At 46.4% G+C, this 12,544-nt stretch overlaps 3 protein-coding genes across 4 annotated transcripts; 2 read left to right on the plus strand and 1 right to left on the minus strand.

Moving 5' to 3' along the window:
* Positions 1 to 87: 87 nt before the first annotated feature.
* Positions 88 to 3,218, plus strand: Brd8 (Bromodomain containing 8). Its single transcript, XM_036818272.3, has one exon. The coding sequence runs from the start codon at positions 175 to 177 to the stop codon at positions 2,863 to 2,865; it is 2,691 nt and encodes an 896-aa protein (XP_036674167.3). The 5' UTR covers positions 88 to 174; the 3' UTR covers positions 2,866 to 3,218.
* On the minus strand, positions 3,095 to 5,891 carry LOC108007219 (uncharacterized). 2 transcript variants are annotated; one of them, XM_065866101.2, is made up of 3 exons: positions 5,753 to 5,891; positions 4,286 to 4,914; positions 3,095 to 3,874 (listed from the first exon to the last, which is right to left on the minus strand). In XM_065866101.2, the coding sequence occupies exons 2-3, from the start codon at positions 4,735 to 4,737 to the stop codon at positions 3,205 to 3,207; spliced, it is 1,122 nt and encodes a 373-aa protein (XP_065722173.2). In that variant the 5' UTR covers positions 4,738 to 4,914; positions 5,753 to 5,891; the 3' UTR covers positions 3,095 to 3,204. The 2 variants fall into 2 exon arrangements, with proteins under 2 accessions (XP_065722173.2, XP_016926342.4); XM_017070853.4 differs by lacking the exon at positions 5,753 to 5,891 and having other exon boundaries at positions 4,286 to 5,079.
* Positions 5,892 to 6,433: 542 nt separating this feature from the next.
* Positions 6,434 to 12,449, plus strand: Usp1 (ubiquitin specific protease 1). The gene is made up of 5 exons (XM_017080975.4): positions 6,434 to 6,836; positions 7,612 to 8,163; positions 8,598 to 9,606; positions 9,689 to 10,292; positions 10,350 to 12,449. Exons 2-5 carry the CDS (start codon positions 7,623 to 7,625, stop codon positions 11,445 to 11,447), a joined length of 3,252 nt encoding a protein of 1,083 aa, XP_016936464.3. The 5' UTR covers positions 6,434 to 6,836; positions 7,612 to 7,622; the 3' UTR covers positions 11,448 to 12,449.
* Positions 12,450 to 12,544: the final 95 nt, after the last annotated feature.

Genomic DNA, 12,544 nt, shown 5'->3' on the forward strand with positions numbered 1-12,544 from the left:
AATTCATAAATCCCCCTAACAAATGGTGGCGTTGCCACACCATATTAAATAGAAATACTAAATTACCATTAAAATACTAAATCTTTATCGTGTCACGAAACACCCTGTGTACCAGTTTAACAAGCTATTATTGTTTTGTTTAAATCGATTCGATCCAATTAATTGCGGTTTAACATGTCTGCTGGAGTGCAAGAGCGCCTGCAACTGAGTCGGGTGCCGCTGGACACCTGGTCGAAGCGGGAGCAGCTCATCCTGGCGTCGGCGGTCTCCTGCAGCGGCGACCAGAACTGGATCACAGTGAGTCGCACGCTAAAGGCGATTTGCGGCAATGGCAATGGAAACGGCGGTGGTCACAACAACAACACCAATCGACCGGCGGATTGGTTCTCCCAGAAGAACTGCGCCGTCCAGTATGGCAATCTGCTGGAGGGCGTGGAGGCCACCAAGCGCAAGAAGCGCAGCAGCGAGAGCAGCGCTGGAGTCTCGTCGCCGGCCACCGTGGAAACTCCCACGGAACTTCTGCTTCGGCGTCTCACGGAGGAGCGGCAGGCGGAGATTAAGGCCCAGATGCGCCACGACCAGGAGACCTATCGTCGTATTCAGCGGGAGATTGATTCCCTGCAATCGGACACAGTCACAGAGCAGGAGCTGCAGGACATGTGGCTGGAGATCGAGAAGGAACAGGAAACGAGGAGGATCGAGGAGATGAAGCTGGAGAATCGAATGCGAGAGCGGGAGCAGCGCAAGAAGGACATGGCGGGCAACTGGCGAAACAGCAGTCCTGCCTCCAGGCGTTCCAATCAAACTGCGGACACGACCTCTGTGGACATGGACGTGGAGGATATCAATAGCAGTGGCAGTGGAAGTGGAAGTGGCAATGGCAACGGCAAGCAGCAAACGGGACCTTCCCCTCTACTCACATCTCTGCTAAAATCTCCCACGGGAAATGCTCCTGCCACGCCCATCTCGGGAGGAGGAGCAGCTCCAACGGCAGTGGGCAGCGTGGCCAGGGTCACGGCACCAACTATTACTTCTTTGTTGACCAGCGGTGGCAGCTCGGCTGTTTCCAGTCAGCCAGCCATTACCATGAAGAGTCCCACGGATGCTGCATTCATGTCGCGACCTATTAGTGGACCCCCAGTTAACGAGACACTTACTCCAACTACTCCCACTCTCGAACGTAGTCCCTCGCAGGCGGCACCCACTCTCTCCATGCTGCTGGAGAAGAACAAGGCTGCAGCAAAGGCCAGCGAAGGTGGGAGCTTGATTAAACCCGAGAGTTCAGGAGGTCAGGAGCAGTCATTAGTGGATGAGACTGCATTGGCAGCCACTGGCACTGCGGATTCCGACGAGACAGACCCCAACGTTGACCAACTGTTGGATGACTTCCCAAACATTGACGAAATAATCGATGACATCGACATAGACATGGCCAGTGTCATTGATGATGATATTCTAAAGGATGTGGACGACGTTGTTGCCTCGCCTTCAAACGGCAAAGCCGAAGTCATTGACTTTGAGGACAAATTGGATGCCTTAAAGCGGGAGCAAAGTAAGAGTTCACCAGCCAGTGATAAGCCGAAATCTGTGGAGTTGGTGCTTGGATCCAGCGATGACTCGAACGATAATATTCCCTTGGCTACTGTGGCCTCCCAGGAGAGCAAAGATCGCGGTCAGTCGGGAAGCGAATCTACTCGGGGCACCGAGGACGCAGAGTCTGAACCTTTGGCCAGCGAGGTGGCTGTGGAGGAGATTGGAGAGACCATCACAATCATCAGCACATCCAGTGAGGATACGGCGGGCTCGCCCCCAACGAAAGTCGAGGAGGAAGGGGCAACTGATTCGCTTTCAAAGAAAGAAGAAGCCAAGGACGATAAATCCGAACAGGACAGTAGCTGTCAAAACAAAGATGAAGCTGGTGAAAGTACAGAAGGACCAGAAACTACAGATAACCAAGACGTTGGAGAAGCACACAGCAAAACGGGCAAAGAGGCAAAAGAAAAGTCTTCATCAATTGAAGAAAAGGTGGCCACTCCTTCAACTCCCGCCTCTGCTCCAGTTCCTGGATCCCTACACGACACAGATGAGGAGTCATCTTCGTTGACAGACAGCAGCAAGCAGGATGACCAACCAAGGAGTGCAAAGGCAAAGCCACCAACATCGAAGTTGGCTTTGGATGACTCCAAATCCGAGCTGGAGTTAAGTGGAACACCTCAGCCACCCTCTGCGCCAACTCGTACTCCATTACTGCGAAAACTACCCCATCGGGATCGTTCCGAAAGTCCAATGGTAGACGATGATGCCACTACAGCCAGCGATCATTCCACAGCTAGGTCAACCCGTCGAAGATGCTCTTCCACGCCCGTAATTGACAGTGTACCCAACTCGCCAGCCTCCAGCGAGCACACAGATGATCGGAGAGAAACTCGAGCCGCCTCCAAGAAGCTCTTCCTGTCCATTTATGCCATGTTGCAAGATAGCAAGCATGCAGCTCCCTTCAAACGTCCCTTTCACGACGAGCACGCCCAGCGGCATGCGGATCTTTGCCTGCGTCCCATGGATTTTCCCACCATCAAGCGCAACATCGACTCTGGATTTATTCGTAGTCTGAGCGAGCTGCACAGAGATGTCCTACTCATGGCCCACAATGTTTTGGTGGCCTACAAGCCCCACACAAATCAGCATAAGACGGCGCGTTTGTTCGTTCAGGATTGTCAGGCAATCAAGGAGTTCTCGCAACTGCCAGACACACAGGTTGCAGGGATAACGGCCACGCCGGTCAGCAACACGGGAAGCTCTCGAGGGGAGAAATCAAGCGGAAGCAAAGCCAGGAGCGGCTCTCGAAAGAGTCAAAGGCATCATTAGGCTTTACTGAATAAACTTAAGGATGGGCAAATTTCTTAATTAAAAATTTCCAGAGGGAAAGTAATATATGAATATTTGGCGTGAGAAAAATATGTATTAAATAACTAGTGCACGTCCGAAATTGAAATATTAATTATTAATTATTTTTACAAACTACTTTCCGCCTCAAGCGATCAATAATATGGCCTCTTAATATTCTTTTGCGGAATGTATTTATCTCAAAGCACAATTAAGAAATACTTTTATATTTATTCTACTAATTCGATTGTTTTCAACTGGCATAAACATTTCATTTTGGAACTTCATAACTAAATCACAAACTACCATCAACAATAAACATCAATCAAAGAATATGAGGTTCTGTAAGCGACGAGATCTGGATGAGTGGCAAATGGAGCGTCGATGGGGGCAGTAGAACTTCTTTAAGCACCTGGAGAGCCGCAGGTCGCACTGGCAGAGACGAGCGGCACAGGAATCTGGTCCACCAAATTCTCCATGGTCCACGGCGCACAGCGGCTTGCCCCGATAGCACTTCCAAATGTAGGGCACAAAGTATTCCAGATAGGAGATGCAGTTGCTTTGGCCGTAACACTTATCATGAAGGCGACAACAGCGATCGATGCCATCGGCGGGAACTCCGTGGCCACCAAATCCACAATAGCAACCGTATCCCTTGTAGATCAGCGGATCACAGCCCGTGGAGCACTTGATCATGGAGTACAGCCGAGTCACATCCCTTTTCCCGCGTTCTCCCTCTGGCAAAAGTTCCTGCTCCCGATTGCTGTCGTTGGTGAAGCTCCACTTCATGGAGAACCCAAAGGGATCGTTTACCCGTGCTATGTACACGTTTTGACCATTCATCAGGTCCTCCACGTCCGCTGGTTTACCAGTTGTGGATGTGATCACGCGTATGTCCGTCACCCGGCCATCGAAATGGTGATTCTTGAAGTCCAGATGAATCTCTTCGTGGGGATACGAATTCTGTAAGCTGGTCGGTGGGTTGGAGTCCCTGCGAATTAACTTGAAGCGTAAACATACAAGGGCTTTTCTATGGATGAGTTTTTTAAAATGTGATTTATATTTTCTTGATATTAGTATTAATTCTAAGATTTTGTATATTTCTCACTAACCTTTTAATGATCTTACTTACTTTAATTAGGACCCAAAACAATTTTTAAACATATGTTTAAAGCAAAGCCATTGAATATTTTAAAGTCAAATGGAAATAATGGGGGATCAGCAGCTGGTTCTTAGTAATTTTTAAAAACACATCTGATTTATTGATGCATACACACAAATTTAGATTAGTTATAAGCGATATTTGTTATGCCTTTTGCAATGAAATTGATTTATGTAACACTTGCAGGTTTACCATTATGTGGGTCAACATTTTTGACCAAATTCTGGAGGTCCTACTCACTTGTGGCCCTGCTCCAGCCAAGGAACCGGAGGCTTCAGCTCCCCCGTCCAGCCCTCAAGGCCCATCTGCAGCCACTCCAGCTGCGGCGATATAATCAGACTGGTCTTCACGCTCGTTTCCGGTGGAATTGTCGTGGGTGTATCGATGACCGTGGGCAATTGGCTGATATTGGGGAAGATTGGTTCCGCGAAATCGGATCGTTGCATTGTTAGCAGCTCGAAATTTTCGCCACCACCGATCGATTTTCTGGGCATTTTGAAGACAAACGAGGGATTCGCACTGCGCATGCTCGCCCCGTACATTTCCGGTATTATGTGATTCACCAGCTTCGTGTCGTTGGTGACGCCTCTGAAGGCGCTCTTGATGTCTTCAATCACCGTGACATTTGCCACAGCATTCGCCTGGTAATTGAGCCGCATGGCGGCCACTACTAGCCCCATTATCCACAACATGTTTGATTCGAATCCAGGAACTGACGTTGAATTCGTTGGACACCACCACTCTGCACCGCCGATCCGATCCAATCCGAACTGCTCGCCTCGAGTGGCTATCGAAAATTGAAGCTGGCTCGGTTTGGCTGGGGAAATGCGGTAGTTGGAAGTTGGCTTGGCCAACAACACCAAGTACACCTGTATGAATGGCCCAAAAGCGTGTTAATAGCAAAGTAGCAGCTGAAAACGAGCAGAAAGAGCAGCAAAAAAAACAATAATAACAATGACCAGCCGGACAATTTCGGCAGATTTGGTGCAAATACACAAAGAACAAATATTTCTTGAATATTGGAACTGCCTATGATTAACTCCTCATGATTCTAAAAAATGATTTTCCAAATTGGAACATTAGGATTAGTTAAATGCTGTAAAACTTAAAAAATACCTATTGGAAATAGTTTTAAATATTCAAAAATGTTTATTATTATTAGAATGTTTTGTTTATATCTACAAATGGCAGAAAGTATTATATTAAAACTTTGATAACTTATAAGAAACTTACTTGTATCTTCTTCAATTTTGTATATACTTGCGCATATATTTAGAGCAAGCCATTAAATTCTAATAAAAATTCAAATTTATATAAGAAAGTAAAATAATGCTGACTAACGCTGGTTATATTTTCTCTGTGTGGGCTATAAAAACAATCAGTGAAGGTGGTAAGGGGCTGGTGGGTGGCTAAAACGGTGGCACAAATTCGAAGCCACTTCAGTGGTCATTTACCCAAATTTCAGTTTGAGAGTTAAGGCGAAGGTCGGGCCCTAGAAGCAGTTTAATCCGTTGCAGGCGTAACCAGTTCATGGTCAACTTTTAGGGGACTTTAATTGTTACAATTTAGACTGCGTGACTTGGCTGCTTTCCCAGCTGCGAAATTGTGTGTGCAAAAACAAAACTGACAATGGAGATAAAATATATCCACTCGTGTGCATGGAGATTATATGGTCATGCGAGTAACCACTGCAACCTGACCACTTACATCGGTAATTTATAGAGCCCGCCTTCTTGTTACGTTGCCCCACTCGCTGCTGGTTTTTGGTGGTCCAATGGTCCAGTGGTTCAGTGGCTTACTGCGCGCGAAAGGAAAAGCCAAAGTAAACAAGTCAATCGCACTTGGAGCACATTTAACATTTACTTAATGCTGCCATTGTATGTGATTTTAGGTACTCTAATCGCAGGCCCACGCAACTGCTCATTCATATTTATGAGTGCACTCTGCTAATTATCACTCTGCCGCTCTTGATAGAAGAGCATTATATTCAAATGATGTTGGCTAACAAATGTGGCACGCCCTCCATATACCCATTTCCATGTATCACTATTAAATATATTTAATAACGCTGGAATCACAAAAAGTACGTCACATTTGCAACAGTTTTCAAATCGAGACAACAAATTATTTTATTTTTTGTTTTTTTTCACAGCATAATTAATCTGTACGTAATACGCCACTTTCCTTTTTATAAAGGTACTTAATTTCCTGTGAAAAAATAAGTAATACAAACTTCAATTTAAAATCAAATCTTAATATCAAACATTTGTTTAACGGTTACCTATCGCCATAAATTTATTCAAATCTTTCTTCGATGGACGGTATTCGATTGGCGGCTCCTATCGATAGTCAAGATAGCGACACCATCGCGGCTGGCACGACAGCCATCGATTACTTCTCTTGCATCCCTAGTCGTCCGCTCCAAAAATATTTCACGGAACTCACTAAATGAAATAATCCACCTAAAATCGGGACTAAATAGACCCGGAGTGAATGCTAATTGGCTGCCAGCAAACTGGGCTGTCGTGCGTGAGATAAAAAACGATAAATGGCCAAGAACCGGGCAGCTGTGCGTGAAAAAAAGTGAAAAGTGCTGTTAGCACAGCGAGTAGCGCGTGTGTGTGTGTGTGCGTGCGAGTGCGGGTGTGCGTATGTGTGTGCGTGTCTTACGTTGCAAACAAAATTTCTTTACGATTTTTTTGAATTTGGTCGGCAGCTGAAGCGGCGTTCTATAACTTTTTCCCCGATTCGTATAGCGCAGCATTGCCCACAAATGTTGCTCCCCCGATATGTGAGTGTTTCAATCTGTAGAGGTGGGGGGATCTAGAAATCAGCAAACCCAATTAAGCATCTTTAACCCATAGCCGTGCATAAATTATCGCCATAGTTATAACTGTTTACCTAGTGCGATTTTGTGGGCCCCGATTTCTCGAGATTTTTTCAAAACTTGTCGCCCGTATTTCCCAATGACCTTCATATCCGAGCAGCAACAAAATCAATAGTAATATAGTTTACGTTGCATTCGCCACAACCACCCACCCACCACCCCCTTGCCGTTTTTACATAATTATGGCCAAGTTCACGGGTTCATGTCTATATCTATTTCGATTCAATTGGTTTTTGATTGGCTGCAGTAACGAGCGTGGGATTATGACATTATATATTGCCTGATTGGATGGCACCGCATGTGATCGGGGCACCTTTTTGCAGGCACCGACCGAAAAAAAACCAAAAAAAAGAAAACAGCTGACCGAGGCTGAATTGAAAAGCTTTGCGGACCAAGCTTTGAAAGTTATTAGCCGCTGGAAAAGATGGCATAGATATACTGATACTGATAGCCATGTATTCCCCCCTTGAACTTCGGTATTTACCTGGCTATGAATCACTACTCGGGTCCCCACATGTGTAGATTAGTAATTGATTATCAATCGTGGGCCCCTTATCGCTGGGAACCTGTTGTGATTGTGGCCAGTCGCCTGTCATTGCTCACCCCGATTGATTCTATACGCTATTGAACCCTTAGCAAAATGTCTGGTTTTAATGTCATATCCCTTTCCCCCTTGCAGGATAATGAAAGATGCACGAATATGACGTAAATGAGCGCAAAGAGGAACCAGCCAGTCTTCCACCCACTCAGAACAAGACCAGTGAAAAGGTCACCAACAGCCAGGATAAGCCGCAGCAGCAGGAGGATCAATCCAAGCAGCAGCAGCAAGATCAACAGGAATCTCCTGAAAACAAAAGCCAGCTCCTCCTGCAGGATCAACCAAATCAGCAGCAGGAGAAGCAGGATTCATACAGCGAGTCCAGCCAGGCTCTACAGGATCAACCGGACCAACTGCAAACCATTCTTTATCCTGTGGTAATCTGCGATCAGGTGGCCGCTACTCAGGAGAGTGTAATAGCGAACACGCCGAATAGTTCACCTGCTAAGAAGCGACAACGTCGCGTTTATGTCGCCGACACCTCGCGCTGCTCCAGTCTACGTTCGCGTCAGGAATCCACGACCAAGGACTCCCTCGAAGTTGGCCTAAAGCAGCCGGAACTCGCCCCACAACCAGCGCCTGTCCAGCCACCATCGCCTACGCCCACTGAGTCCACTGAATACGTACCACCAGGTAGGATTTGGCAAGGATTCAACCTAAATTACAAATGAGAACTGCCTGCTAGGTTTTACTGTAGAAGTTTAACACTCCAGCACATGTGCACAACAAATATTGTGATTAGCGTGGCCATAAAATTATATAATACCGCTGTGGTTACGTTTGTACAGATAACTCTTTGATTATCACAAAGCTGTTTTAACCTTTTTATGTGCGTCACAAATCCGCATTTAATAAATGTTTTTTTTAATTGATGTTACGTTTAAAAATGCAGTCAATCTTTAGAAATCTAGTTTGTTTTGAAGATACTGTCACTTAAAAAATGCACGTTTATTTAGAGAATATGCTGCAGTTTCTTGCTCTTGCCAAAAGAGCGTTTATCCAAAGTCAGTTCTCATTTAAAATTATACATTTTCTACACCAACTAATAAAGATATTCTTTCTTTCAGACCTCTTTAAGCCGGAGTTCTGGAACCGCGTCGAAGAGGCCCAGGAGCCAAAGCCCGCTGGCAAGAAGCGACGCGTTGCAGGGGGACTTAAACGGACGAGAGGCAACAAGCTTCTGAGAGAGATCGAGATCCATTCTCCGGAAACGGCGGCCGCAATCGCGGCAGCACAGGCTGAACTCAACGCCACAGGAAAGTCGGGAGCAGCAGGATCACGGACCAGCCGCAAAAGGACTAGCACGATGTCACTATATGATCGTCGATTCCAAACGACCACCGATGAGCGTCGCGTGGCGAACGGATACGGGGGCAATGGAGCGCGATCGGGCAATGGAGCCACATCCAACGAGATCGAGTCCCAAGAGCTCCAGAGCCATCAGTATTACGGGCCCAGCGGTGGCAGCAATACTTCGGGAACGGGAGCTGGCCTGAATGGCAGTGCAGCTGCCTTAAACCATGCCCCTTCGATGGGTACCCTCTGCAACATTGGCAACAGTTGCTACCTTAATTCGGTGGTGTACACACTGCGCTTTGCCCCACACTTTCTGCATAGCCTGCACCACCTGATACAGGACCTGAACGTGGTGCAGCAGACCATTGTACGTCAGCAAACGGCTAGGTCGGCATCACTCGGCCGGAATGTGAGTGCCGTTCAGTTGGAGCACGCGCGAAGTTGGAGCAGCAAGGATCTGGCCACCAGTACGGATCAATATAGCGGTCTCAACGGCGGAGTAACTAGCGGAAATGGTTCCAGCAAGTCGACTCATCAGTCGGTGACTGAGAAACTGCATGAGCTGTACAACAACCTGCATGGAAACGAAATGGCCGACTCCACGGAGCCATACCACGCGGATACGCTGCTGCACGCCATTCAGAACGTGAATGCAACCTTCGAAGGCAACCAGCAGCAGGATGCACACGAGTTTCTCATGTGTGTGCTTAATTGCATCCGCGAGACGAACCAGTCGCTGATTAAGGCCATCGGCGAGTGTCCCGAGGTCATTGCAAATGGGTAAGTACACTTTACAAACAATAAGAAATAAGAAATATTAATTTTCCTAATACTGATTTAAAAATGTGTTCCATTTTCGCAGCTACATAGCCAACCCAGATGAGGTCGACACTGGAGACTCTGCGACTTCTGGGACTGACTCCACTGCGTCACAGAACCCGAGCTCTGGCAATGGATCTCTGCCAACTAGTCAAATAACCACGACCAAAACGTCGTTCTTTTCCCGCAAATCAAAAAGAAAAGACGAGGTCAAGTCATCCAAGTCGACGCGCGTTCAGTCGCCGCTTAAGGACAATAGTCCCAACAGCCTGTTCTACCTGAACACAGTTGATCTCAGTGGCGCCAGCAGTACGAGCGGAAGTGCCAATGCCAGTACTAGCGTTGCTCCCCCGAGTGTTGCGTTGCCTACATTACCAGCGCCACAGGCCACAAAATACTCCAGCGATGACGAGATGAACTCGGCCACAGTGCTGAAAGACAAAATGCGCCTGGAGGACCGAATACGCGAGCTGAACCTGAACTTTTTCAGTTCCGACTTTGAGGGCATTGTGGTGCTAACCACCAAATGCCTAAGCTGTGAAACGATTACGCGGCAAAAGCAGGGCATGCTCGATATTTCTGTGCCGGTGCCAATTTCGGGGTACGAAAATGCCGATCTGCAGGAGAAGCCCAGCACCTATATACAGGTGAGTGAGCTCAAAAAAGAGTATTTCACGAGTTGACTAATTTCTTACCGCTTCCAGAATTCGTGCATCACGAAGGAGTATTTCCGCGGCGAAAACAAATACAGCTGCAACCAGTGCACCGGCTACACCGAGGCCATAAGGTCCATCTCGTACGAGGTGCTGCCTCGGTTGCTAGTTATCCAGCTCAACCGATTTTCTGGCGGCATGGAGAAGGTGAGTACGTATGTGCCCACTACATTCACTCTGCCCTGCTTCTGCGCCACCTGCTGTGAGCTGGGCGAAGGCAATAAGCTGCACGTGTACAAGCTATACAGCGTAATTACGCATGTGGGAGCCACATTGACAGTGGGCCACTATATCGCCTACACATGCTTCTTGGATCTGGCCAGTGACTACGTAAACTGTCCGAAGGATCGAAGGAATACGATGACGGGTTCGCAAACGATGTCTTCACAAGCGGCAGCCTCCAACGAGAATGCAGCTCCAAACAATGGAAGCAGTTCTGTGGCCAGCACTCCAGTCATTGCAGCTGCCTCAGCGTTGGCCTCCTCGGGCAACATTTTGATGAAGAAGATGAAGTTCGGACGCAGCAAAGCCTCCAGCAGTGGTGATATGAGCAAAAATGTAAAGCAGGTGAATGGGACCAGCAGCAAGAACATCACCAATGGAATTGGAAAGCTGAGCATGAACACCACCTGCCAGGGGGTAAACTGCTGTGCCATGAGGCTCTGTTGCAGCCAGCAGACGAGCAGTAGCAACTCGGCCAGTTGCAGCGACTTTAGCGAGGAATCCCTGCAAAACGGAAGTAACAGCAATCTAAACTTCGGAGGATCGGGTACCACCTATCCCACGGGTTACGGAAGTACGGGACGCGGTGGTGTCAGAGCGAACTACGCCCACGGAGGCACAGATCCCATTTGGTACATGTGCGACGATGATAAGATTAAGGCCATGACCCAACGGGAGTTTGAAGAGCTGTTATCGCCCACTCGCAAGATCACAATAACTCCGTATTTGCTTTTTTATGCCCGGTTCGATCTTCAGCCGCAGAAGGCCACACCGCCGAAGCCGGGGACATCCTCAACGCCTCCGCCACCATCGGCACAGAGCTCCTGGTCAAATGACAACGTGCCCAGCGGCTCGCACAAGATTTGAGGTTGCTCCCAACCCCAAAAATCCAGTGTGAAGCGGTCAAAGTGAATATTGAATGACAAATCCTACATCGGCATACTGATCGGATTGGAGATGTCTCTAGCCTAGAAAATAAGCAAAAGAAGAAGTCTGTTTGTTAAACAATGTAATCGTACTAAGCTCTATCGTTTATCTACATGCATAACTATTCATTAACTAACCAGTGGTTTGACTGAGGCCTCAATTCCAAAAGCCCTAAGGCTCCCTCTTCCCATATCCGAAGATCACATAATTTTTGTTTTTATTAGTAGCAATCAGTTCAGTCTGTTCAATCGATGCATTTGATTTTGGCATTATATTATTGTATTCTAATCGTTATTTAATAAACATACCGAACGTCACTTTAAAAACACGAATTTAAAACGTTGAGATTGTTTGCTCCATTGAATGTAACTGACATTCGCAACACGTTTTCGATATACTCGTACATAAATTAAAAGCGAAAGCAATAAATTTACAAATCTTTGATTCAAAATAGTGCATGGCAGAACCAGCGAGTGTTGTAATAATAGTAATTATTATTAATAGTAATGAATAATCTCCAATATTCTCATAGGACATACATACCACGTTGCATTGGCATCGGCGGTTGATTTTTGTGTCTGACAGGCGATGAAATCTGTAATAATTACAGCATACATATTGTAACTGGAATGGTTTATTGTAAACAATGAGCTATACCTACGCTAACACACAAATATATACGAAGTGTTGAATAGTTGTTAAACGTATGACACACCTCAAAAGTGAAAAGTAATTGATTGAATCGAAAATAGCGGACAAACACAGATCAAGCGAACAACTGAGAATTGTTATGAAATTGATTGCATAGTTTATAAAAACGTTTTCATATGACAAGCTGCAACAAAACTTCATTCACTCACAAAACACACACGATTGTAATGTAATATTGATAAATAATTGTAATAAAATTAAAATATCTGTATTAATTGTAATAGCACACTACTTACGCAATATTTTTAGTGGATTAGCCTTAGTTTTTCCATGCATTACATGACTCTAGTTTAGTTCAGTTCGATTTTTTTCCAAGAGCGCTGCTA

The sequence above is a fragment of the Drosophila suzukii genome, chromosome 3 (genome assembly GCF_043229965.1).
Source record: "Drosophila suzukii chromosome 3, CBGP_Dsuzu_IsoJpt1.0, whole genome shotgun sequence".
NCBI classification, from domain to species: domain Eukaryota; kingdom Metazoa; phylum Arthropoda; class Insecta; order Diptera; family Drosophilidae; genus Drosophila; species Drosophila suzukii.